The sequence below is a fragment of the Rosa chinensis genome, chromosome 2 (assembly GCF_002994745.2).
Source record: "Rosa chinensis cultivar Old Blush chromosome 2, RchiOBHm-V2, whole genome shotgun sequence".
In the NCBI taxonomy this organism is placed as follows: Eukaryota; Viridiplantae; Streptophyta; class Magnoliopsida; order Rosales; family Rosaceae; genus Rosa; species Rosa chinensis.
Window position 1 is genome coordinate 1,034,737 of NC_037089.1, and position 27,670 is coordinate 1,062,406.

The 27,670-nt window shown below is 38.6% G+C and overlaps 5 protein-coding genes across 7 annotated transcripts; 1 reads left to right on the plus strand and 4 right to left on the minus strand.

Annotated features, from left to right (window-relative positions):
* Positions 1 to 172: 172 nt before the first annotated feature.
* LOC112187054 (eukaryotic translation initiation factor 5A-2) lies at positions 173 to 2,274 on the minus strand. The gene is made up of 5 exons (XM_024325684.2): positions 2,025 to 2,274; positions 1,194 to 1,316; positions 1,032 to 1,088; positions 655 to 729; positions 173 to 546 (listed from the first exon to the last, which is right to left on the minus strand). Exons 1-5 carry the CDS (start codon positions 2,145 to 2,147, stop codon positions 442 to 444), a joined length of 483 nt encoding a protein of 160 aa, XP_024181452.1. The 5' UTR covers positions 2,148 to 2,274; the 3' UTR covers positions 173 to 441.
* A 3,058-nt stretch (positions 2,275 to 5,332) lies between these two features.
* On the minus strand, positions 5,333 to 8,897 carry LOC112188444 (probable LRR receptor-like serine/threonine-protein kinase At2g24230). The gene has a single exon (XM_024327559.2). The coding sequence runs from the start codon at positions 8,151 to 8,153 to the stop codon at positions 5,580 to 5,582; it is 2,574 nt and encodes an 857-aa protein (XP_024183327.1). The 5' UTR covers positions 8,154 to 8,897; the 3' UTR covers positions 5,333 to 5,579.
* A 3,629-nt stretch (positions 8,898 to 12,526) lies between these two features.
* LOC112186627 (ubiquitin carboxyl-terminal hydrolase 23) lies at positions 12,527 to 18,175 on the minus strand. 2 transcript variants are annotated; one of them, XM_024325098.2, is made up of 11 exons: positions 17,621 to 18,175; positions 17,284 to 17,398; positions 16,995 to 17,105; positions 16,397 to 16,569; positions 15,914 to 16,240; positions 15,655 to 15,783; positions 14,697 to 15,317; positions 14,468 to 14,587; positions 13,711 to 14,398; positions 13,221 to 13,314; positions 12,527 to 13,007 (listed from the first exon to the last, which is right to left on the minus strand). In XM_024325098.2, the coding sequence occupies exons 1-11, from the start codon at positions 17,957 to 17,959 to the stop codon at positions 12,848 to 12,850; spliced, it is 2,877 nt and encodes a 958-aa protein (XP_024180866.1). In that variant the 5' UTR covers positions 17,960 to 18,175; the 3' UTR covers positions 12,527 to 12,847. The 2 variants fall into 2 exon arrangements, with proteins under 2 accessions (XP_024180866.1, XP_024180865.1); XM_024325097.2 differs by having other exon boundaries at positions 14,468 to 14,590; positions 17,621 to 18,173.
* A 2,424-nt stretch (positions 18,176 to 20,599) lies between these two features.
* LOC112186628 (BTB/POZ domain-containing protein At2g24240) lies at positions 20,600 to 22,628 on the plus strand. 2 transcript variants are annotated; one of them, XM_024325100.2, is made up of 2 exons: positions 20,600 to 20,877; positions 20,975 to 22,628. In XM_024325100.2, the coding sequence occupies exon 2, from the start codon at positions 21,042 to 21,044 to the stop codon at positions 22,374 to 22,376; it is 1,335 nt and encodes a 444-aa protein (XP_024180868.1). In that variant the 5' UTR covers positions 20,600 to 20,877; positions 20,975 to 21,041; the 3' UTR covers positions 22,377 to 22,628. The 2 variants fall into 2 exon arrangements, with proteins under 2 accessions (XP_024180868.1, XP_024180867.1); XM_024325099.2 differs by having other exon boundaries at positions 20,601 to 20,877; positions 21,009 to 22,628.
* Positions 22,629 to 23,400: 772 nt separating this feature from the next.
* On the minus strand, positions 23,401 to 27,230 carry LOC112186629 (omega-6 fatty acid desaturase, chloroplastic). Its single transcript, XM_024325101.2, has 10 exons — positions 26,922 to 27,230; positions 26,781 to 26,835; positions 25,912 to 26,147; positions 25,338 to 25,481; positions 25,050 to 25,201; positions 24,797 to 24,919; positions 24,481 to 24,658; positions 24,226 to 24,344; positions 24,000 to 24,114; positions 23,401 to 23,835 (listed from the first exon to the last, which is right to left on the minus strand). The coding sequence occupies exons 1-10, from the start codon at positions 26,958 to 26,960 to the stop codon at positions 23,674 to 23,676; spliced, it is 1,323 nt and encodes a 440-aa protein (XP_024180869.1). The 5' UTR covers positions 26,961 to 27,230; the 3' UTR covers positions 23,401 to 23,673.
* Positions 27,231 to 27,670: the final 440 nt, after the last annotated feature.

Consider the following 27,670-nt stretch of genomic DNA (forward strand, 5'->3'; position numbering starts at 1 on the left):
CTTCTGTATCAGAATGCACAACTAAATCTGTACAGGCAAAATTGTCGATTTGGCATCCAAGAGTGATGCTATATCATATGCTAATCAAGAATGCCCATTGGCACTTGTAACAAGTTCCGAATTAGTAAGATGAGAGAAGATAGGCATTCCATATCATAAACAATGCAACACATTATCAAAACACAGAAATATCTTCCTTTTGCTGGAAAAAAAAAAAAAAACATAGTTTTCATAGATCTGCAAGCTCCCTTTGAGAAGGGATCCTGCAGCTTTAAATCTTCTTCACTTCTTATCACTATTACAAACCCCCGCAAACTAAAATACCATTTGAATAAAGGTTCATTGCACAGATATATGGTTGATAAACCTCCCTGTTAGCAACAGATGAAACAAAAAACACAGGTCTTGCCATCAGAGACAGCTACTGCTAAAGCATCATGTTTAATTCTTGGGACCAATGTCCTTGAGGGCACAGATCTGCTCCTCTCCCATTGCAGACATGACAGTCACCACAAGATCCTTGCCCTCAGCAAATCCATCCTTAAGCTGTAAAAATATATATGAAGGAAAGATTTTAGTCATATAGTACATAAACAGATACAAAGTACATACAATAAAGCAACTCCAATGAAAGGAAATTCTCTTAGGACATACCTGAGTGAGCAGAGCATCATCAGTGGGAAGCCTCAGATCATCCTTGGTGTTTCCATTTTCAGTCAGGAGACTCACCTACAAGGCATTGAACTTAGTTAGTTTACATCAAATGGAAGACGGACAACTACAAGAATATTATTCAATCCATTTCATATGTCAATTTCTGCTTTAGTTGAGTAGAGCTTGCAGAGAAGTGTTGCAAGTAGTTTTAATGTAAATGTATGAACAGGACCGAAAATACTATCGGACTTCAAAAGTATTCATCAATGTAAACATAGTCAATGGGCAAGTTTATTATGCAAATGTACACACGTTAAACTCATGTATCATCATCATCATCATCACTACTTCTGATGTTGATAAGTTTAAGTACTTACAAAGCCATCTTCAGAGATATCAATCAGCTGGTAGTCAGTACGGTTCACATGAGGAACCTGCAATCAAGAAAATAAATAAATAAATAACTACAGTATAGCACAAAACAAACTGCATAAACAGAAACATAAATGCACAGAAATCAAATTCAGATAGAAGATTACATCACAATTGTGGGATGAAGGGACAATATCCTCAAGCTTCTTGCCATTGAAGATATCAATTGCAACAAAGTGGCACTTAGCATGACCGTGCTTTCCTGTCTTGGAAGTGGAGACTTCAACAACCTGTTAAGAGCCAGCAAGCAAACATGCATTTAGTTGAGCACCAAATTAACAAACTAGACACTGCACAACTACAGCAAAACAGGCAAGCAAATTTTCACAATCGTGACTTCAGATATATTGAATAACAAACAAGCGGAAAAGTAATTTTAAAGTATATGTTAACATGAAATACCTACTGTTCCTTTCATCCATCACACGGCGCACACTAAATGTAAGTTAACTAGAGCCACAGACACTCGGTAGTCTATTCTAAACATTACGGAAACGCATATACAATACAACTCAGATATCAACATCTCAGTTTAATCAGTAAATAGTGAGATTTACAGCACAACAATTCAGATCCATAACGATTCTGAGTCAAACAGTAAAGAAAATCACTATAATCTAGCTGCTAGGGTTTCATGCCAGCAGAGAAAGCTTCCCCAATCACAACTCACTACTCCTTCAACATATAAACCTAATCAAAATCACATCACAAAATCGTTTACGCAACCTCAACATCAGCTCTAATCAACCATCAGAGTAACCATATCAATTTCTCGAACTCAAAACAGTTAAACGAAGCCGCGCCGCAAGCAAAACAAATCAATAAACACAAATCGAAAATCGAAGATCTGAAGCAAAACACACAAACCAGGCGATTTCTGAAACCCTAGAAACCGATTAACCACAAAAAAAAAAAAAAAAAAGCGGAGGCAGGCAAACCTTGCAAGGCCTGGCCTTGATGACGATGTAGCCGTTCTTACGGATGGTTCCGGCTTGCTGAGGGTAGGTCTTGGAAGCTCCGGCGTCGGCCTTGGATTCGAACTGGTGCTCCTCGTCAGACATTTGAGGCCGATTGAAGGAGGAGGAGGAGGAAGAGGAGGAGGAGGAGGAGCTTCTCTCTCTCTGGTTTTCGGCTCTGTGAAAATTGAAAGGAGGAGGACGACTTGTGAGAGTGTGACCGCGGCTGGCTCTATATTCCAAGCCCTTGAGGGAGGAGAGAGAGAGAGAGAGAGTGCGTGTTAACCCTGGTTAGCTGAGATCGAATCTCCACCGTTGGATCTCTGGTTAGGGTTTAGCTCCCCTTCACTCACTCCCTCTGTCTTTGTGAACTTATCCAAAAAGAATTTTGGGGCGAAGGAGGGAATTATCCACCTTCCCTTTTCCATATTTTCTATTAATTTCATTTCTTTCTATTTTCCAAAATAATAATTAGTTATGCGAAAGAAAAAAAACACCAATAATATGGTTCCTTTTTTTTTTTTCCTTCTTGTTTTGAAAAGACAAGTATCAAGGGAACTAGGGAGGTATCATCAAAGGTCCTTGAATGACCTTTTTGAAAACTTTGCAACTGATTGTGCTCTTAAAGTTTAACACACTCTAAATCAAGTAAATAATACGATCATATAAAAGCTCAAAACAGTGTAAACACAATTACTGTTTCAACACGAACACAAATTGAATTGGATTCAATTCGCATTGTCAGCAAACTAACAAGGTTGGCAGCCGCTCAAACTCTCTATCTTTCCGATCTCTATAATATGCTCTACACCAATCAAGAAACCACTAACATTGATAATAAATACTTACTTAGATTGAAAAAAATTGTTCATAATCTAAATTTGTTGATATTTGAGAAGAAAATTTCAACTTAATTTTTTTTTATGAGATTTCAATTTGTTTTTTAAATCTTACTGGAGTTGAATATTTATCCTCTTTTCTCTTTTTTCTCTTTTTTATTGTTTAATAGCTCAGGTAGCAAAATATTTAATATTCACACGTGCCCAATTTAAACGGTCCTGGACTCCTCTCTTGGTGTAAAGATGCCATATTGGACTTGGACCGAACCAGAATCCTATGCCCATTGGACCCATCATTTATTCCCCACAACAAAACCACATTCTTGGATTGAAAAATGCTTCTTCTTCTGTTTTCTGGGAGAGATGCTATTAGATTATAGTCATTCTACATTTCTGAGAAATTGTCAGATTCTAAAATACTTTTCGCCACTTTCATTTGGCCAAAAGATCTCTGGGTACCAATATGCTGAAGTCTGAAGAAGTACCAACAAATTGAAACAAAAATACTACTATGTGAAAAGGACCATATAAAAGGTATCTAAAAAGAGCAAAATATTGCCTAAATCAATAAAATTTCGAGCAAAGACCAAAAAAAAAAAAAAAAAAAACGATAACGAGAGTTGCTTCAGATTTGACAGAGATGTGATCATGCAAGTGTGAAGAAAATGGTGAAAGGAATTAAAAAAAAAAAAAAAAAGTGACACACACAGCTGAAGAGGATAATCATTAGCATGGGTTTTGCTTTCTTTGCAAGACGATTAGCAACGGTGGATAAAGCAACTGAATCTGTAGCCATGATCCAAAAGCTAGCTGAAGCAAACCACAACTGTGTACTGTGTCATGGAAAGGTATACTTTTGGGAAACAAATTGAGGAAGCACATATTCCATGGAGTTTGATTTTGGAAAACCCATGTCAGTGTGTTTCTCTCTTTTTAGAATTACCCCAATAGTATTCTTTGCAAGCTATAGAATGTAGTTCTTAACAACTACCAACCCTAAAAGGCTAGGGAAAAGAAAGACATCATATATAGCAGCGGGTTTTTGGACCACTACCTACTTAGGCAGCTGGAATGAATGAACAAATTGATGCCTCATGTGGTACTAACTGTGATAAATGCCCTCATTAAAATCTTGAGCCACCTTTTTTTGTTTTTTTTGAAGAAATAGATTTCACTAATTTATCCATGGCTAGAAGGCACGTACATCAGATGTTGTCTCATACTAAAATCATAAATGACACAAACTACCGAGCAAAGGCCAGGTGACCCTAATTGTTAATACATACGCTCATTTATTGCGCCTAACTACAAGAAAGTAAATCCTCACTACGTACCTCTCTTTGAATAATAAACCTAGTCGCCTAGATACTTCAATTTGTGTACAACTAGAGAAAACTAAGATGAAAGTAATAGAAGACCAACTTTCTAGTAACAGGCAAGAAGACCAAGAAAACCTAAAGCTTGCCATTTTCTCGAGCCTCCAGCTGCAGGGTAATGACCCTCCGGGATCCCAAATACGAAATCCTGAAGAAATAGAGCTTGTTCGCAGGGTCCACCAAAGAGCCCAATTCCAATAGGAACTCAAAGCATAAAATTGTGTAATAGAAGACCAACTTTGTAGTAAAAGGCAAGAAGACTAGAAAAACCTAAAGCTTTCCTTTGCCATTTTCTCGAGCCTCCAGTTGCAGGGTAATGATCCTCTGGAATCCTAAATACGAAATTATGAAGAAACATAGCCTATTTGCAGGGTCCACCAAGGAGCCCAATCTTGAGCCACCTTAGTATAGCTCCTTTGCATTCTAACTTTTAAGTATAAAATATCTACCAGAAAATTGTGTATGATGATGTTCATGTTCATGTCCATGTCCATTCAGCTTAGCCATGATGAGAACATTGGGAAGAAGGTGCATGCGTTACAGGTTATCATGCATGTCTTCTCGATCTCACTTGTGATGATAAGGTTGGCAAAAATGCATGCTAGCTTCAATTATGCAGGAGTCTCTTTCTCTTTTTCTCGATCACTACACAGGAATAACTGGAGTTACAGCAGTCTAAATTCTGCAGAGGAGTTTGGTATGGAAGTAAAGTATACTTTTCCTGAACATGGGGTTCTTATCTATGTTAATGGACATCCCGTGGTAACAATGTATCTATTCACTTTAAGATATAAACAGACAGCCACACATTTTGGTTTTGGTTGAAACCATGGTTGATGCTGCAAAATGCGGTCCATTACGTCACTAACAGCGGGCAGGGCTTAGGCGGTGAGGCCAGAGCTCCTGACTTTCTGTGACTGGCCGCTATAGTTAGGTCCCCTACGATTACATGCACATTCATCTTTGCAGTTTGCACAAGTTTCACTTCAAGAATACATGTATTAACAGACAAGGATATGCATATCAAACTTGGAGATTGAAATGACATTGCCGAGTAAATGAGATTTCAAGAAAGATATATAACTTTGGAGTTCGAAATCAAACTCCGGTGTATTATAAATTAAGCTTTTAGGCCACCAACAATGAGAAAGCAAAATGAACATGCAACATGATCTTTCAGTCCAGACAGAATTATCAAGGCTACTGTACAATTTCCCCATGGCAGCTAAAATAACTCATAACAAAGAAGTACAAGAACAACTAAGAAAAGAAAAGCTAAAGAAAAAAAAAACTCCCACATTTTCCATTTTCAACTTTGTTCTTCATTGGTTACCTGCTGGTTCAATATCTTTAAGAAGTCCAACTATCTGTTGCATGCTTGGTCGCTTTGAGGGAAGGTCAGCTGTGCACAGATATCCAATCTTGAGTGCCTCCTCCATTTGGTCATCACGTCCTGTATCACGAATTTTCGGATCAATAGCGCTAGACACTTTGTTCTTCCTAACCAATCCTCTGACCCAGCTCACTAGAGTTGCTTCTTTCTCCTCCGGATAATCATCACCAGATGGTTTTTTCCCAGTAATGAGCTCAAAAAGAACAACTCCAAAGCAATATACATCAGATTTTGGTGTTAGAGAATCACATTCTGCCTGAGTAAACTCTGGTGGCACATAGCCAGGAGAGCCGAGAGAGATCTCTTCATCTAAACCACTACCGAAAATCTTAGCCAGTCCAAAATCAGATAGCCTTGGCTCCAAGTTATAATCCAGATAAACACTACTAGCCTTGACATCTCTATGAATAATTGGAGGTGAGCAACCATGGTGTAGAAATGCCAATGCTCGGGCAGCACCTAGAGCAATCTTGTGACGGAACCTCCAACTTGTTAACAACCCTTCAGAACCAACATGTTGAATGCCATTGTTGTCATCTTCTTCCCAAGTATCTGTGCTCCAGTCCTCAGTTGTTTGAACACCAAGCGGCAAGTCATGAAGCAAATTCTGAAGGTTCCCATTCTCCATGTAATCATAGATAGCAATTCTCTGCTCCCCAGCTAAGCAATATCCAGTCAATGGAACAAGATTGGGGTGCTTGATTCGACCAAGATACTCAAACTCCCTTGCAGCTTCCTGGTCTGTCAATGTAGAACCATGCACTAAAACTTTCACTGCTACATGAATTCCACCTGGCAGAAATCCTCTGTAAACAGGCCCAAACTTCCCTTCAGCCAAAAGTGTTCCGCGGTCAAAATTTGAAGTTGCTGACAAGAGGTCTGCGAATGTGAAGTTCAACAATGGCTTCTCGAAAATCACTACAAGGACTGATGTTGCTTGCTTAACATCTGCCACCCAAGTAGTGGAGTCAGTCTGGAAGGAAAAGGGGCCAGATATAGTTTGTTCATCCTTGTATGAGGTTGGCTTTACTTCCCACATTCTGGTTTTCCTTCTGCAACCAACTGCTAGGAATAGCAAACCAACAAGCAAACACACCATTGAGAGGGCCAAAGCCAATGCAAGCTTTAGTCCCTTGTGGTTATCCTTAGCTGCTTGACTTCTAAGAAGGGCTGGGTTTGCGGCAATGGGGCAGCTGTTTGAAGCACCAAAGAAAGATTTTTTGAGGGTTTCGGTGGAGATTTCAGAAGCACAAAGTGTCAAGTTATTGTAAGAGAAGTTGAACCTCTTCATCCAAGGAAGTTTCTCCAACAGCGAAACCGGGACTTCTCCACTCAAATTGTTGAGTGAAACATCAAGGACTTGGAGACTCTCTAGACTCAGGAATGGAATTTGACCTATCAGATGGTTCTCAGAAAGATCAAGTGTACTCAAGCTACTCAACTGAGAAAGTTCATCAGGAATCTGACCAGTAAGACTAGTTTTCGACAAATTAAGATATTCCAAACTAGGAAACATTTCAACACTAGGGAATGCATGCCTAGTAAATCTATTGTGCGCTAGATTCAGGTGCTTTAGATTTTGGGCTTCAGTTAAATTATGAAAAAGTTCTCCACCAAGTTGATTCTCAGACAGGTCTAAATAAACCAAATGAGACCAATTATAGCTAGCATTGAATTGTACCTGAGAAATGTGACCTTCAAACTGGTTCTTGCTCAGGTCAATCACCTCCAACAGCTCCATTAACACCCCCATCACTGAACCCTTGAACAGATTCCCAGAAATGTTAAGACTAGTAATGGATTTCATCTCTGACAAATCAGAGTCCCTGCCATGAATCTCATTTCCAGCAAGATTCAAACTTTTGAGCTTAGTAAAAGCAGCACCAAAACTATCTGGGAGAGACCCATTCAATCTATTCGAAGAAAGATCAATCTCAACCAAAGATTGGCAACCCACAATTCCTGAAGGAATGCCCATTTCAAACCCATTTTGACTGAGCCTAAGAACTCTGAGACTGGTAAGTGAGCTTATATCTGCAGGAATCTCACCAGAAAAATTGTTACTTGAAATATCAAAGCTTTCAAGTAGGCCAAAGTTGCCAATGTTGTTAGGCAAGGACCCAGAAATCTGGTTATGGGAGAGATTAAGGTTCTTGAGTGAGCCTAAGCTCCACAAATCTGATGGCAAACCAGTGATTTTGTTGTTGCTAAGGTCCAAAGATTGAAGCTTTGTTAGCTTCCCAATAGTGGTATCAGGGATAGAACCAGAGAGTTCTAAGCCAGAAGCAACTAAGTGAATGACATATTCATTTTCTGAATCACAGAATACTCCAGACCAAGAACAAACAGGAGCAGAGAAGTTGTAAAGTGAAGAAGAAGAAGACAAACCCATCTTTTGCAAGAACTGAGAGACATAAAACCCATCTGTGTTGGGTTGTTGACAAGCAAATGGCTTCAACAACAGTGAAAGAACCAGTAGAGAAGCAAAGAAGTTGAAACCCATTTGGTAAAAATGAACAGAAGTAACAAGTGTGAAAAGGAATATAATGAGTCCAAACTCTGCTCCAGCACTGACCTCCTCAACACCTCTCTCACTGTCACAGCTTCACAAGCAGCATTACACTATCATAAATGGTTTTGGGTCCATCTGAAAAACACTCATCTTGGCCTGCAGCTCCATTAAAGATGATTGTTAGGCCAAAACTCTTCTAAAAAAATGTCAATATTAGGTGGAGCAGAACATGCATGTGAGAAATGGGTTCTTGAATTTTCTAGTGTTTTTCAGAGAGAATGTGAGCTCAGCTCAAGTTGAGTGGCTTGGCAGGTCCATGAAATCAAAACAGAAACAAACAACACAAGGGGGAGAAGCTCTTGTTTTTTTGTTGCAAGTTTTCTTGAAACACACTACTATATATATCATATCATATGTGTTTTTATAAGAAAACAAGCAGAGCTTTGGTCTGTGAAACCTGCACATAAACAGAGGAGGGAGGGTATAGAGGGAAGGTAAGAAGAGCTAAACAAAGAAGTAAAGTGCAGACTGGGGTGGACAGAAGTTGGGCTTCATAAATGAGAAAGGTTTAATGGTGGGAGTGTATAATCTATTTTGGTTGGTGACCTTTTGTTGGTGGGAATTCAATGATTCTTCATTGAACGTTGTCGATCACTGATGTTTTTTTTTCTCTCTCTAATTGGAAGCTTTTTGTGATTGAAATCAACTTGCAACTGGCAATCTTCTGTAGATCTCATATAAGAATTGAATTGCCCAAATAATATTTGTTTAGTTCTATAGTACTGTTCTTCTTCTCTTTCCACTCCCACTAGCTATATTCCCAATTGCTACAAAATCAACGAACTTGGAGTCGATAATTCAAGTTTCTCAACTAATTAAGATCACCCTTTCAAGATTATTTTACTCAAAATAATTAATATTAAATAACTAAACGATTTTGGTAGTAATAATATTTATTTGGTGACTTAAATGATTAAGGGATGCTCAATTAAGTTTACTTAAGTGATACCAAAAGTGAATAATCTTAATGATAATAAAGATTCATGCACAATTTTGGAAGAGAGGTTGAATCATAACTTACACATGAATCGCAATTAGAAGCGAACATGATTTAAAGGAACTTTTATCATCATTTTTTTCTTTGTTATAAGTGATAGAAGTATAATGATCCAAACACATTCATGATTTTCTCAGTTTTGATGCTAGTCATAATGAGTTATACTATCTAATGTCTAAACCTTTTTCTTTGCAAGCCATTCTAGCATGTTTGGTGGGAATTTTGTTCACAACAGTAGTGAGGATATTTCAATGGATTAGCTGAAATTGCTTGGTGTGAGGTAGCGTTTTGTTGACTCTAAACATGTCAAAAGAAGGCTCTTCCCCACCCATTTTCTAAAAGTAAAGAACTGATATAACCCCTAACCCATGATCACCAATAATTCAATATTAATATATAGTGGGGCAAGATATAGTTCCATAGTCATGGTAAAATCCAAGGGATTAGGAAAGAATAACTATTACCAGGATCAGCATCTGCACCGTTCACACACAGAATTGGAATGAGAAAATACATTTTGTCATATCATGTACAGCTACATACAGATAATAGTAATAATACAGTTCAAGTTGGTAAAGGCATGATAATGTGAACATGGTATTGATCATTTAGTAAAATCTTTGGGCATTTGGGTGGTTTTGTGACTGCGTGATGGAAGTTTATGGAAAATATGATTAATCTCTGTCCTGCTGATTTAGACACTTTCGCTTAAGTTGCACTCTAGGGCACATGAGGGTTTTGGAGGGTTTAGAGGACCCTGCTTGTCATGGAGAAAGAAAATTTCATTTAGAACAAGTAATATGGTCTTTGCACATGGGCATGTGTCCCTCTGGTCAAACCGTCATGGCCATAAAATTGACTTTCTGTACGTGTCTGTGTGTCTTTTCTTGCCATCGCTTCTCTCAAGTCTACAATCTACACAAAGGAAGAAGAATCCTCGATCCAGTCTCCTATGGTAATGATTTGCATTAATTGAAGATAGCGGACTTAGAATGTGAGTGATATTTACGCTTCCTCCTGTAAGATTCTGTTAAGAATATGATATTTAGAGACTAATCATGTCAGGAAACTTAATCTTGAGGCAATGTTCAGGGTGTGGCAAACAGTATAGGTATGATTAACAATAAATTGGTTACAAGTTGCACATATGGGATTCCCATATTGAACAGGCTTTATAAGATGCCTCAAAAATTGACAGTGGGTGATATCATAATTGATACACTGCACATATCTTTCTCATTTCGATCAACTTGCTTTCTTATCGCAGTCATTTATTTTTTTTGGCACCAGTTGTTGCAGCCATGGCATTTGCAGAATCAGAGGTCACCTTTGGAAGCTCATGATCAGATTGAATCAGCTCTATTCCCAATCCATTATGAGGCTTCAGTTTCATTTACATTTCAATCTCAGTTTCATTTCCTTCTCAATTTCAGTGTCGATTATTCACTCTTTCGAGTATTCTGTTTCCTTCTCAATCATGTATTCTGTTTACATGATTAATTTTTGTCATGCTGATTTAGACACTCCGCTTCAATTAAACTCAAGCCACATGGGGTTTTTGGAAGATTTAGAGGACCCTTGTGTAATGGGGAAAGAAAATTTCATTTAGAACAAGTAATATGGTCTTTGCACATGGGCATGTGTCCCTCTGGTCAAAGCTTCATGGGCATAAAATTGACTTTCTGAAAGTGTGTGTGTGTCTTTTCTTGCCATCACTTCTCTCATTCTACAATCTACAAAGGAAGAAGAATCCTCAATCCAGTCTCCTGTGATAATGATTTACATTAATTGGTGATAGTGGAGTTAGAATGTGAGTGATATTCAAGCTTCCTCCTATAAGATTCTATTAAGGATATGATATTAAAGACTAATCATGCCAGGAAACCTAATCTTGAGGCAATGTTCAGTGCGTGGCAAATAGTATAGGTATGATTAACAATAAATAGGTTACAAGTTGCATATATGGGAGGCTATTGCATTCTCGTATTGAACAGGCTTTATAAGATGCCCTCAGAGATTGACAGTGGGTGATGTCATAATTGAAACACTGCACATACCATTCTCAGTTGAACTTGCTTTCTTAGAGCAAATTCACTCGTTGGATCACCAGGTCACCCACTATTCATTACTTTTTAATGTTAATTTCCACCCTCTGGGTCACGGGCATAGTTTTCATGGTGACCTGGTGATCCAGGTCACTTTGCAGGTCACGATGGTGACTCAGAAAGTGACTCGGGTGACCCAGGAGTCTAGGGGTGTAAATGAGCCGAGCCGGAGCGAATACGAAGGTGATCATGTTCGGCTCATTTGTTTTTTATCGAGTTCGAGCCGGGCTAAAGCTTGAATTATTTTTTCCATGCTCAAGCTCGGCTCGGCTTGAATATTTTTCTTAGGCCCGAGCTAGGCTCGGCTCGGCTTGATTTATTGGACGAGCTCGAGCTTGAATAGGCTCGGCTTGGCTCATTTGAGTTTAAATTTAAAAAATAAAAAAGATAGAAAAAAATTTAAATTAATAATCCAAATTTGATGTCTGACCATCATACAAATCCCTTTTATTGTCTAGAATAAACTCAAAATGATGAATCCAACTCAAAATTGCACTTAAACTAATTAAATAAGAATGGGGCCAACTCAGATTCTCTTCCAATTGAAAAGGAATGTAATAAAAAGAATTGAAGAATTGAGATTAGAATAATTATATTTTTATAGTATAAATTTCATTAGTTGAGCTTTAACAAACGAGCCGAGTTTTAACAAGCTCGAGCTACTCATGGAAAATACGAGCTACTCACGAGCTAGACGAGCCGAATATATCTTTGCTCAAGCTCGGCTCGTTTTTTGGCCGAGCTTAATATTGAGCTCAAGCTCGGCTCATTTATCTTACGAACACGAGCCGAACGAGCTAAAATCGAGCCGAATACGAGTCGAACACGAGCTGTATCGAGCCTACTTACAGCCCCAGGACATGAAATACACTGTGCTCGTGACTCATATTGTGAAATTAATACTAAAAAGTAGTGAATAGTGGGTGACTTAATGACCCAACGAGTGAACTTGCTCTTATTGCAGTCATTTATTTTTTGGCCCCAGTTGTTGCGGCCATGGCATTTGCAGAATCAGAGGTCACCTTTGGAAGCTGATTAGATTGAATCAGCTCCATTCCCAATCCATTATCAGCTTCGGTTTCATTTACATTTCAATCTCAGTTTAATTTCCTTTTCAATTTCAATTTCAACTATTCACTCTTTCGATCGTTCTATTTGCTGCAATTCTTTTCCACAAAAGATGAAACATTGAAACATCTTGCTCAACTCAGAAAATGGGCAAGTTTCACACTTTATTGAATTATTTGAACCCAAGTTTCATACTATTACGCTAAATAGTTAGAAATGCTCCCACTAATCATAGATTCATAGGAGATGAACATTAAAAATAAAAATAAATATATAAATTTATCTCTGAAACACAATATATTTCAGCTGAAGCAACAACCCTGCACGAGAAATGCTCCCACAGGAATAAGATACACAGTCCCCGGCTCAGCAAACCCAAAAATGTCAAGAACCCTAGTGCTCTCCCGGTCGTACAATTTGTCTCAACTGCTACAGAAAACAAGACAGCAGACCCTTCATATCCTGACTGGTCGATTTCCAGAATCAAACCTTTGTATCCTTGGTTGCTTCAATTGTGCTTTCTTGTTTGCAAGTATTTGGAAAGGATTTGGCCCACCAGGGGTGAGTTTTGCTTGCCTTACCTTCTTTCTCTTTCCCCGATCATATTCTTCATCCCTGCAAGCATTGGAAAACCCAGCTTGTGAAAAATGATGTAATAATACATTAGTACTAGCAGAATGTACTATTGTCATTGCTATAGTTTCAGTCCCTCAAGCTCAATAGATTGAGCAATCAAACCTTGTCATCAAAATATTACCAAATTTTCAAGTTTAAGATGCTCTACGCATAGTAGTGTAACCCAAAAACCAAGGGCACATTCCAACTCACCAATCATCTCCTACATAACCGATGGTGATACTCTGTGCATGGCTTGATTCTACAACATGAGACTGAGGCAATTCTATTCCATCCCAAGGTGCAACTGCAATGAACAAATTACAAAGCATTACAAAACATTCAGTATATGGATCAATCAGTTAGTTGGTACTTCTTGACCATCTATGAAAGGCAATAAAGTAATCAAGAAGTTGGAAGGTACAAGGTTGATCCAGCATCCAATCTTGACATTCACAACAAGTGAAAAATTCAAAACTACTGATAAAACTAGTCATGAACATGTCGAACATCAAACTTCCTATTTAAGCTTTTAATCACATGTTTGAGTATACCTTTTGAGAGTTGAAACAAGGTAACCAATGACTCCACCAAAATCAATGCAATATACTCATGCAGGCATGAATCAAATGCATGCAAAAGCCAGTAACGATCATCATAGCATTATAGTCACATAACATATAGTTACTAGATATCTACTCACCAATTGTCTCCACTGGACCCTGAGTCAGCACACCCTTCCATCCATTTTGCATTGCATCACTTTTACAATTGTGTGGAGTATCAGTTCCTCTCGACACCCTTTTGTTTTCCAATGTAACAGAGGAAGAGCCAAAACCATTTTGTTGTTGTTTATCACTTGCAAGCACTGTTCCATTCTGAATGAGGCTCTCTCTAAACTCTACATCTTTAATATCCATCGAAGAATCACCATGGGGATTCTCTGAGCACTTATTAGAAGTTCCATCTTCATCTGTTTTCAAGCCAGATTTGTTTCTCTTTCTCTTCGAACAGACAGAAACCAAGGAATCTGTCTGGGTTTTCTCAGATGTAGATGGTCCTTGATCAGATGAAGAACAATAATTTTCTACCAAGTATTTCTTACTATGGCTCTTAAAATCTGAAGTTAGGTGTTTACTCCTTTTGTGCTTCTTCTTCTTCTGCACCCTTAAGACTGCCCTAGAAAGCAAGGATGGCCGGAAATGCATGCCTACCACCTTACACTTTATGTGCTTCTTTTTCAATCCTTTAGGGTGCTTGCGGTCAGGAGCTTCCAAATCTAATGATCTATTTGTCACAACTGATGAGCCAGACAATTTTGCAGAATCAGAAACTACCACTGTCTGGCCACAATCACTAGCCTTCTCACGTTCATTGGTAAAACTTCCAGCCTAGAAAAGAAAAGGAGTCAAATCATGAAAGCATAACTAACACAAAGCTATAGATATACAAACGAATACCTGACTGATTCTAGAGCTTGGTGGATCAGATGGCTTTTCAGGATTCAGCTTCTCCAATGTCAAACCATTTGGAATTCTGGATGAAGCCACACTCAAATTCCCAGCACCGGAAGCATGATTTTTCTAAATGTATAAACAGGTAATAAGTGAAGCACAATACAAGGCAAAAGCTTAAGTAAATAAACCTAGCGATACCAATGTACATGGAAGGTAAGTAGCATCCACTTACATTCTGAGGGATCTCATCTTGAACAGGCTTCGATGCCTTCAAGATTTCAGGGTCCTTCACAGTAGGTGATATCATAATTGAAACCCTTTCATTATCATTTGAACTTGCTTTCTCATTGCAGTCATTTAGTTTGGCACCAGTTGTTGAAGCCACAGCACTTGCAGAATCAGAAGTGCCAGTTTTGCGGCTTGGAAGCAGAGTAGATGGTGGCATATTTTCTCCTAATCCTCCCAATGAGCCCTCTGATAATGACGCTATCAAAGACGATTCTGAAATGGCTTCCTTCTTACGCACCATATTTTGTGCCACTAGGTGGCCATTATTTTGATTAACTGATGCTTCCTTCAAATGGGACACCCTTGGGACAATAGCTGATGCATCTTTTTGTGCAACAGAAGAGGCTAGATCATTGGATCTGCCCGCAACTGCAATTTTTCGAATAGGTTCTTTCGACAAATGGTTGTCAGTAGGAGTAATTTTATTTACAGTACCATTAGGTTTGAAATACTCCTTTTGAGCAACATCAACAGGCTTCCTTGGAATAATATTTCTTCTATCACGTACATAGAACAACATGTACGCCTTTTGCTGCAAAACAGTCATCTCACGAACTTGCCTTACCTGTTACATCATAATTGCATAAGCTTGTAGGAAACCTTTATTTTATCTTTTTCCTCAAGGAAATATAAGATCCTGCATTTACCAATGATCTCTCCCAAAATTAGGGTATTCAATATTAAGTGAGCTACTCAAACATAAGAATGAATTATCCTTTCAGAGTTATGACAAGTTCTCGAGTTTGATACAGCATATACAACTAAACTGAAGCGCTAATTGTGAGTGTGAGTACTTAAATTTGAGTAGCTCACTTAATTTAATATCATATCTAACATCAATCAGAAAGGGAGAGCATATGCAAGAATAGTACAGACAATCGGATCTGAGATTATAAACTTACATTGTTGTCATCCAGAGAGTGCCAAATGCCAGTTGATGTTCGAACAAAGCAATAATAATGGCCGGAATAGGTGCTAGCCCCACAATGAACTAGAACCCCATAAAGAGTATATTTCAAATCTCCTTCCGGCTAAGTAGAACAGAAAAGTGGATGGAATTAAAACCGTGCTGTGATAAGTATTGCATAAATAGGCCTGTAAAAAGTGTAATTAAAGAATTAGAAAGAAATCACGCTTGCATATCTGGTAAAGTGTACTTACATATGCTCCACTGACAAAAGGTCTCAAGTCCAACGTAGGACCAAACTGAACTTCTTTGTTAATTTTTTGTCCAGGGTCATATGCACGAAACCGCTTTAAATGGATGGACAGAACACTAGGCGGCTTGTGAATGGTCATCTGTTTCATAGCTCGAACTTTCTGATTGCATCTTTGGCACTGATATTGCCTTTCCCCACCATCCAACTGTTCTTCAGCAGTAAAGTTCACAAGTGCTTTATTCAAAGAGTTTGCCTTGGCTATTTCAAGACTTAAATCTAAGAATGGATCTAACTTGTCAGAGCAATAGGAGCACTGCAAACATTTGACCTGAAGAAATAACATACATAGAAATTACAAAAGTCAGTATGAATTTCAGATAATTCATTATTTATAAAACTGTCATGGCCTACAGTATCTTCAAAGATATAAAGTTGACACATTACGATCCATACCCAAAAAAGAGAAGTCAAAACAAAAAATTACCCGACTTCGAAGGCGACCACCAAAGATCTTGTGTACCAAACTCTTCTCATAGGCACTAGGGGATTCACTTGGCACTCCAGATGGTAAACAACATTTATGCATGGATTCCAGCAAGTTTACCATGTATTCATGTGCATCTTCCTGTCTGGACTTCCTAAAGTTCCGCGATATGCCTAATCATGTTGTCAAGAATTCCAACATCCAAAGTATGAATCAGGAAACTAAACCAACTATAACACTTCACAACTAAGCATTGATCTCAACCCTATTAAGACATAAACTGGACGACTTGCATAAGGGACAATTCGCTGTAGTTCTTTCTGAAAAGCTCCTAGACTTATTTACAAAAATAAAAATAACGAGAAACTGAAAAGGAATTTTTTTTTTAATTCAAAAAAAAAAAAAAAAAAAGCAACCAGCTTTGAAGAAGGAATGAGGAATTGTCCCTATCATATAGTTTATGTAATTAGTCATCTGAGATGGTTTTTCTGGTAATTCATTTACAAGCGCCAACTTAACTATAAACTATTCTTTTCTGATCAAGTCCGAGACTTATTTATGTGCAACCAAATACAAGTAAATCAAGTTTCAAGCATACGTTGTAGATTGAAGACAAGAGCCTTTGGCAAAATGCTCTTGGTTGATTGTAGAGCAAGACTGACGTGCTCTTGGATGGCACATAAAGCACAAAACCCATTTTTTATATGACCTGCATAAACAAACCAATCAAATTAGCTATGCATTGAATTCAACATTTTTTAAACCCATTTTTTAAATAACTCCACAGCTCTGTTTACAATGACTTGTACTTAAAACTACAGATAACTCTCCAAAACCAAGCACATTAAGAAACAAATATGCATACAAGAGTCCTGCCGAGTACTCACAAGAATTCCGATGCCTGCCACTTTGCAGGTATGCAGCTAAAGGCTCAGTATATGTCAGGCACTGCAACACTGAATTGAGATAACAAGTATTCCCCATATTTATCAAACCAGCACCCTGAAAAAGTTTCAAACCATTCTTCCTCTCAATCATTGCATTATTCATTACCCGAAAAGCTTGAAATCAACCAAAAAATAAAGTTCAGAACTTGAAAAACAGAGACACTCTGTAGAACATGGAAAATTCCCAATTCAAAACTGAAAGCAATGACTAAATTTAAGCTAAAAGATTAACCCTTTAAAATCAAAAACACAATCAAAGGGCACTAATACTACTCACAATTCTCCGAAATGTGATGGGAAAGCTGAGCTCCGGATCCCACCCGTTTTCCAAAAACTCCGACCCGTCACTCTTCTTCGCTCCGGAAACCGAAACCGAACCCGAACCCGACTGACCCTGACCTGCCAGGCCGCCGGGTTTACGAGAATCCGAGCTGCCACCGCTCCCCGGATTAAGCGTCTCAGGCCGGAAGTCACTGCCGTCATTGTTAAAGCCCTTGAATGGCTTCCGCGCCAGATGAAACTCGATCCTCGGAAACGGCGATGCCTCCTCCGCCGATTTGAGCTGCGGATCCGAACTCTGACCCGATCGGATTGCCGGATTGAACACGTCGGCCATTTTCGCCCCCGGAAAAATAGGAGCTTTAGCTGAGAAAGGTAAGGTTTTTATGTGAATTGGGGATTAGGGTTTGGATGCATGAATCGAAAGTTTGAAGCTTTGTTAGGGTTTGGAGAGCTGGGTGAGGCTTCTGGGGCGAAAGAGAGAGCAAAGAAGGAGAAGGAGGCAGTATTAAACCCTACAGAGTGGAGCTCTAAGATTTTTGGAAGAGGTGGGAGTACACCGACTACGGTGAGGGCGATTGCAGGGGAGTGTGGCCACTTGTCTTGACCCTGTATAAGAGGGACACTTGGAATCTGGTTGGGCCTTTGTTTCAAAAGATTCAGGATTTTCTTGGTAAAAATGGAAAATTGCAAAAGATAGAGGGATGTGACCTCGTTAAAATTTCGTTTGGTTACTATGACTAATGTGCACCCTGAAATCTTTGGAGGGTCGAACTAAATTAATACTCGTATCAAGTATTATATAGACAATGTGTACTACGAGCTTTCTAAATGCAACTTATAATCTGTATATTAGTCATTCATTATAGTACTCACAATTTACCTTAACGAATATGATTGACGGTATCAAATATTCGATAGTTAATGTTATCTCTGATATTTTAGAACATATTGAGAGACACAACAACCATATCGATGACACATATGTATGACTTTAAATGAAAAGGCTATTTTAGCATTACAATTATGACATACATACATTGATACGTTGTATACAACAGCTTGATGATGACTTCTGATGATTCCTCACATAAAGCATAACAAGCAGAGGTAATTTTAACTTACGGTATAAGTCATAATGGTTAGTAACATATAAAAATTCTTTTTAGTATGCAATTAGTTGCTTCGGACGGATTTCGACCTCTAAAATTTTTTTGACAATTTTATAGAAGTGTTGAACTAGGAAAATGTTAGCCAATTTTTTCTTTTTCTTTTTTTATGACAGAAGCAAAAACACAAACACAAAATGTTAGCCAATTGGCGGACCGTATATTGTTAGAGAATTTAGGTAAAAGTTAACATGTGTGGGCTTAGTTCATTGGAAAAATAATGTGGGCTTTTTCACACAAAAAAAAAACATATGTGGGCTTATCTTTAAGGCCTAAGTTTGGGCCAAACCACGACTCTGAGTTTAGGACCATTGGATTAATTCCCCAAGCCGAGCCCAATCCTTACCATTGCAACTAATATTCGGTACAAGCTTGGGGCTAATGAGAAAGTTACTTCTACCAGACCATGGGATAGTAAATTCTTCAGAACTTTGAACTGAAGCAAATGACATCAATCCCTTAGAATCCAAGAAAACCCAACTTAAAGTTGGGATATTTCCACAAACTGACAAAAGCCGAGCTTAATCATAAATCATAAGTTCATAACAATCCACTCTACCTCTTCATGTAAGTCTTATCAGCCAGATCAATCAGATCAATCAGAAAATGGCAACACAAACGTAGAGTAGAAGTTTACCTTTGTGGATCATACCCTTTAGAGGGTTGTTACAACTTACAAAGATAGTCAATTATGCACCCCAAACTAAGCTTGTTGTTAATATCATAGAGATTATAATCAAGTATTTTATTAGAACCAAGGTGTAAATTGTGATGATGTGCCGTCTATGACCCGCAATCCCCATTTGAAGGATTAAAATTATGTAAGATGGCCCTCAAACTTAACGATATATTTTCCATTTTGAGACTAATTAATTTAACAATAGCTAGTTTAAGATTACATTATAATAAGGTGATACGAACAATGGGTTTAGGAGCTACTAACAATGTGATCAGTTCGTTGGTTAAGTAGTTGCTATATGGGGATGGTTCGCTAGTCTAGTCATATTGCACCTTTTTTTCAAAGAACTTTCATTACAAATTGTTGAAGATTACATCCAAATGGTTTCATTTGGCCTCATTAAAAATCTTGTTTGATCTAATTAAACATATCCTCAGTCACAAGGTCATTGAGCCATGGAGGCTGTGCTTATTTCCAAACTTGATTTCATCTGCATCTAAAGTTTCTTTTTACGAGCCAGCGAGCTACCTTGTTGCAACTTCTCGAAATCTTATTTTAACTGACTTCCTTGAGAGCTGACTAGAAGCTCATCAAAGTTGACTATTTCCATGTTGAAATAGAGAAGTTCGACGACTATTAAATGACTAAAGTCTTGATTTCATTTAAATAGTTTGTAAATGATTTCATTTCGGGTATTTTATTTCAATTTAATTCTATCACAAATCACATAGATAAAAACAAAAGGAAAATAAAACCATCCAATTACATCACCTATAAATGAAATTAAATATGATGGAAATGGACAAGATAAGGAAGGGCAATAAGTGCCATGATTGGAAGATCAAAACCAACGTGAGCTACTGCTTCTCTGCTCTTGAGATTTCTGCGTCACTCATTTCCCATTCGAAGCTTCAAATTTCGACAGAAAAACAAACAGAACATTTGAAAACCACACCCCACAAGACACGCTTTCTCCTTGGGTTACAGCTGACTTAATCAGAGCCATTCAATTGAATATTGACTATTCATCAACGGCTGAGATCTCAGCAACAGCAAAGCTCCCTTAGACCCCACCATAGACTCTTTTGGTCCGGACTAAAGGTTGAACCTTTATTTTCTTTGTGGGCTTATAAGCAGCAAAATTTAGAGGCAAAAAGCAATAAGAGCGAGGAAAGAAAAAAAAGAGTCAATTTTTGAAATCCAACCGCTCCAATTGTTCAACTCCTTAACCAAATTCCGCAAATTTAAAAACCCATCTCTCACAACTTGTTCTCTTCAATTCCCAGATCTTCATTTCTGTGAATTCGATCAAATTCTCCGATCATCTCGATCATATTCACCTGGTTTTCCATGGTGTTCTGTTTCATCAAATATCAAACCTCTCTCTTCACATAAATAACATAACAGGTAGCAACTTCCCACAATTGGTTGACCTCTTTCTCTTCAATTTTGTGTTGTTTAGTTCTGAATCCTTTCATCAAAGTTTCAAATTTTATTGTTCTAGGATCATGTATTGACTCCCCTGCCTCATTTTCCAGCTCCAAGTCTATCTGGGTTTGTCCAATTCAATCATGGGATACCAGACAGACCGTGTGAGATTCAATGTTGGAGGCAGAATCTTCGAAACGACCGCCACCACTCTCGCCAATGCCGGCCGGAATTCCCTGTTCGGCGCCATGTTCGACGACAGCTGGAATCTCCAACAACTCGATAAGAACAATTCCAACGACTACTTCATCGACCGCAACCCCGATTGCTTTGCGGTCCTCCTCGATCTTCTACGAACTAATGAACTCTGCGTCCCTGCAAATATGTCCGAAAAGCTCCTCTATAGAGAGGCCGTGTATTACGGGCTCCTGGACCACGTCCGGTCCGCCAAATGGGGACCGTTCGATGGCAACAGGCTCTGGCTTTCGAGGACCGTCGCCGGGCAAGCTCCCGGCGACGGGACCGCCATCCGGGCCGGCCCGGATGGCGGTTGCTGTGTGGCTCATGGTTGTATGGTGCATGTGTACGATTGGATGCTGGATGAGCACCCTACTATTAATCTTGACTATCAGAGAGTCAATGACGTAGGATGGCTTGATTCTGAGAACATAGTGGTGAGTGTTTGTGAGAGGTTGGGCCGCGGCGACGGCGGAATGGGGCTGTTCAGCTCGTCCAGCGGTGAACTAAGGGACAAGTTTCAGGTGAGTCACGAGAATCAAGTGAAGAGCTTCACTGCTGGAGCCTTGAGTTTCAGCTCAGATTACAAGATATTTTCCAGCTGTAAAGGGAGGAGCAACGAGTATGGGATTGGAGTTTGGGACCAAGTCACTGGGAAGCAGACCGATTTCTTCTACGAGCCGCTGGGGTGGTCTCTTGGTGATGCAGACAAGCTGCAATGGTTGAATGGGAGTAACTGTTTGCTGGTGGCGACTTTGTTTCCAAGGAAGGACAACTGTTACATTAGTTTGTTGGATTTTCGGGAGAAGAAGATGGTGTGGTCTTGGTCCGATATGGGAGCTCCGATGATGGTGGATGAGAAGAGAGTTAGGGATGCAATAGCGATGGAAGAGAGTAACTCAATCTGTGTTGTGAATGAGTATGAAGATTTGGGGTTTATTGATATAAGAAACTCTGGGGGAAGTGTTAGATGGAGCTCAAGGAGTAAGCTCATGAAGGGAAAAATGCCTGACGAGCCTTGCTACCCTAAACTTGCATTACACGAAGGGCAGCTGTTTTCGTCCATGAATGATTCGATTTCAGTGTTCTGTGGACCAGATTGGGTTTTGACATCAAGGCTTCGGCGAAGCTATGGAGGTTCGATTTGTGATTTCTCAATTGGTGGGGATCGGCTTTTCGCTCTTCATAGTGAGGAGAATGTGTTTGATATATGGGAGACTCCTCCTGCGCCGATTATATGATGATGCATCATCTTATGGTTTGGTTTGTTCTGAAGATTGTGTTTTTCTTTTTATTTCTGACATACACAATACATAATTTTCCCAGTACTGTTTAAAATATAGGAGATGTTGAAGCAATAGTAGGTTTAGTTAACTCAGAGAATGCTTCAAAGTTCTGATGGTGTATAGGGTTTGCTCAATACAGAGTATGAAAGTGTTTGCTTTAACTACTAAAGCTTAAAGATATAGATAGAAATGAAATTTGATTGCTTATCTAGAACTATGTTTATCTTCCACTCTTTTGATTTCACTTTTGGGCAGAACCTCTCTTTCTTTCTTTTCTTTCCCTCTTTTGCATGTGAGCAGTTGCAACTGCTATGATAGATATACATATGAACTGCAGAGCTTTGCATAAAGCTATTGGGTGCAGCCTTAGTTTCAGGTACTTTGATTATCAATGGTACTTTGAATCTATGACAACCACAATAACAAACAAGCATGGCCCCTTTCACATTTTATGAACCTCTGACCACTTCCTCTGCTTCTGTTTATGTTTATACTTAAATAATTGCTTACCAAACACGACTTCTTCTGTTGCTGTTCCATCCTCCAACATTCAAGTATATTAATCTATACAGCTATGGAGTTATAATTTTAAACGCATGAAGTAGGAGGAAATCCCACTTCATTTTAGAAACCCCGAATGAAGATATAGAATACTAAACTCAATTTGACTTTCTTGTTGGGTGTGCCTGTGTTAGTATTCTATGGAGAAAAATAGAGGATAAATAACTAACCTGAGTAGCTAACATGACCTTGTAGTTTAAGATCTTTTTAAATTTTACAGATTGCTAATCTCAAGCTTTAGTGTCAGTAACAGGCATTATTATTTTTGTGAGAAATCATTGTCAGCCATTTATAATAAAGATCAACACTCCAACCAACATTACCCTGATCCCCATCTAGTAATTCATGAACTCAGTGGGGTTCTGACCACTTTGTCAATTTCATTGCAAACAAGCACCAAAAAGAAAACAGAAAAAAAGAAAAAAACAAATCGAAGTCTAGAGGATTACTATTCCATAACAAAAATGAGAGGACAAATCAACTCTGTTCAAGGCTATTCTGTGCCGTTCCAGGAAATTTCCTTCAATTGATTTGCTCTAAATTTATAATCAGAAACTTCTGAATGGGACAGATAAAATTAAGCAAGAACAAGTAAGAAATGGCTTACGCATACCTAATTTGACCCAAAAAGATAAGGGTGAAAGAGAGGAGACCAAAAAGGCTGAGACGCCCCACAAGGCTCTCAAATTGATCAAGCATAATCAGGCATCACTTTTTTGAGGAATGCAATCGGAAGAGAGTCTTCTGGGGCAAGTTCGTCAAATGGAATGTAGTTCTCCTCCTTGTTGTAAACATGGCACACTGTCATTATCGTCTTCATCAAGCGCCAATTCCATGTAGCCTCGTTCAGATACTGTAAATGACAGAGGCAAAAGAAAGTTGAGAGAAAAGAACAACACCTCTTTTTTTAATGTCTTTGTGACCTTTTTGACCTGTACTCTTTCAACAGTTGTATTTATACTAAGGGCCTGTTTATGCTTTCAAATCCTGAACTAAAGAGAATGAAGTTCAATTTACCTTTCCCCAGTTTTCTTGGATAGACTTATGAGCTGCTCGTAAGTTATAGCTTGGAATCCTTGGAGATATATGATGGGGTATATGGACATTGATATCATGGCAGAGGATCTCGATCCTGTTGAGAAAACAAAGGAATGAAATCAGAATGTTAATATGTTGTCTCCATATCAGATTATAAATCCAGATAGCATAAGGAAGATAACCAGAGCACAGAACAATACAGTACCACGAGGGGTAGTCACAATGAACTGTTCCGTTAATCTGAGCCTGAGCAGCATTCCACTCATCCGCAGATTTGAAAGGTATATGAGGGGCCGTATGATGCACCATTGTGAATGTACTCATCTACAATTCAAAGAAAAATAAAGAGTAACTGAGCAAGCTCCGTATTTCTAAAATTCCCAAAAGCAATTCAATCATGTTCAACAATACATCATAAGTAACCCAAATAAAGCACTGGAGACCAGGGAGTAGTATTTACCCAAAAGTGGTAGCCCAACCATGGCATCAACCAAAACTTTACCCATCCCATGATCCCCGTCTTGTACACAATTAGAGGCCATCCAATCCCCATAAACGCAAAAACACAAGCCAAACTTATAGCAGCCCTTTTAACTTCACTTGTTCTGAACTTCTTCAAATTGAAGTGGACGAGCCACCTATGAGGGTGCTAAATAATGTTTAGACATGTCTATGGTGTGTTTACAGATTAAAAATCACTAAAGATCAACCTTCCTGAAATAATATCCAAAAAAGAGACATAGACAATGTATGATTCTTCTTTTACAGTTACATACCAGTGAGCTATTGACATCCAAGGACGCAATGGGCCATATCCATAAATAATTGCCTTTCGCAACAAAGGGGATGAATCAAACTCTTCTTTCGGAATAGGCTGCCAAGCTGTATCTTCAACCAACCTAAAGAGATGAGGTGGAAAGGAAAGTTCAAGAGGTTTACAGTTTGAAAGACAGTAGAAAGTCTATATGAGAAATATGTTCTTATATGAGAAACTAAAATAAATGCATTTATTGGGGAAATCACACATACATGTTCGTTTTTGCATGATGCCTATCATGCTTAAACCTCCATGGTTCGTATGGATATATCAATGGCAAAAATGCCAGCGTCCCAACAATGTCTTCCACTAATTTGTTTCTTGAAAATGATTTGTGCGCACAATCATGGCCTATAACAAAAAACTTTATAATCGGGAAGGGAAGGAAGAAAAAAGAAAAAGAAGGAATTAGTTGTCTTAGATACACTGTTGTAATTACAAAATAAAAAGTATACCAGAGTAAAATCAATATAGAATGAAGAGATGTGTTTTGAACAAACCCCAGTAACTGCAGTCCCTGTCCATGCCCACGCAACAGGGAGAAGATACCATGGGGCTTTTGAAATCAAAAAGAGCCCAATTGCATAGGAAGTGGCAGATATTAGAACTGACTTCCATGTTTTCACATCATCAATCTCAAACACCTTACAAGAAAAAGAAATAGTCATGGTCAGCGCAAGGCTTGTGGAAGCAACGCAAAGCCACCAATTAATGGCACTTAAACAAAAAGAAAATGCTGATTTACATTGTACCTTCCCTTGATACTACGAAAAGAGATGTTATTTGCAATGAAAAAACAGGGAGAAACAATGAAGCATCATCTGATGCCGCCATGCAGCCTTCCCCATGATTATAAATGTATAGTTTAATCAATACCAACAGTCACGAGAAAAGACTTCCAACTTTCCAAGCATGAAGTATGGAGTTTCTCAAATGAAAAATTAACTCCTAAATGTACTCGTTTGACCAGACTAGCCACTCACCCCGATCAGTGGCTGAATCCTAACCAGATGCATCAAGAAGCAAAACAAATAAGTTACATTACTGATGCAGCTCTGAAATGAAATATAATACCTTTTTTGGAAGGGAATCAATGACATCCTTTAGCGTAACATTGTCCGGGAGTGGTTCTCCAATTTGTTTGAAACCATAACTTTCAGATAATTGTTTTCTGTACTCAGCACTGTCTGGTGAAGATGGTGCAACTGGAATGGCAATTGCTTGTACAAAGGTCCTCCGATTTCTAGGAGAACACTGCTGATGTTTGATACCCTTTTGGAGATGGTTGTCCCATTTCAAATAGCAGATTCCTGTTCATCACAGTAAGCATCATCAGGTGGCAACAATATTGAAAATATGTCACAACCAATGACACCATCTACAATATTGAAAATATGTCACAAGCAATGACACCATCTAAAGTCTAATACAAGCAGCAAGTGCCAATACTTCAAGGCTTATGAGCAATGTTAAATATACTTTCTCATTCTTTCAGTCTGTATCTGATGTACACAAAGTATCGTGTCTAACTCGGTATAATGAGGAGAAAAGGCTGAAGAATTAAGGACATTCATTCATTTCCTCATCGCAAATGGGATCCTAATAATTTGAATATGATTTTCTACCCAGGTTGAGAATGTTGGTCGGTTGCTTAATGTTTAGAGAATGGCATTTTGAGCTAGAAATTTCTTTGAGTATAAGTAGATACCGGTTTTTGGATAACTCCATGAACAAAAATATTAACTGCCAATACACTTGAAAAAAAGTGTGTAATGCCTTATATAATCCGATTTCATATTGGAAAATCAGTGACATACAATTGCTCATTACTCTAAAAAATGCACCCAAATCCCAGTTTCGCTACAAACCACATAAACACAAAAAAGAAATCAAATTTATCAAGAAACTGAGGAACCCATGAAGCTGAAACGAGAGTGGCAAACCTGAAGAAAAATGGGCTCCAACTCTCTGGCTTCGAATTGGCTTATGATAGGGGCCCTGAAACTCAAAACCAAAAACAGAATAAGAACTCATAGGCAAATGGGCATGAGAGAGAATAACATACAGAATTGAGCTCAGCTCACCTTGGAAAGTAACATAGAATCTGCAAGTCTGCAAGACATTATGAGCAGAGATTGCAGTTCACAAGGACCCCCCACTTATTAAAGCTTTGAACTTTGAGTGTTGGGGTAGAGTTTGAGATTGAATGAATGTGAAAAAACAGAGCTTTCTTGGTTAAAAAGGACCACTACCGATTTCGGCTGCCCAATTCTATCTTTGTCACCCTGACCCTTTGCCTCACTGGATAGTGTGGCTAGATTTTCCCGACTCTCCACAACCGCTTGTTATGTTCAGTCGTGGAATATCGTCAACACCAAAGTTATGAAAAATCTATATGGTTTAATTAGTTAGGAATACCAAAAGAGAATGAAAAAAAAAAAAAAAGGTATGTAGGTTGCGTTTCATGTTGGAGGTGAAGAAGTCGTGTAATGCATTTGTAATAAGAATAGCGTGCATCTTTGACCAGAAATAAAATAACATTTGCGTGATTGAATTTGGGAGGTCAAGCTAGACCAATTTACATCATGTCTAGTGTTCGAATCTCAACTCCCACTAGTTTGTGGCTAGTAGATTTAAGGGGTTTTCAAATTCGTGCACCTAAAAGCAGAGATTAGTCTCAGAGGCGGAACCATGACTTAAACCTTGGGGGAATAGAGATAGAAGTATAAATTATTAGAAAGAAGTTTAATCTTTAATGGTTCTGCTAGGGTTGCGCTTTCGCTGCTCTTGGCCTCTCCTCCATCATCGATGGAGACCTATTCCGATCTCCGCT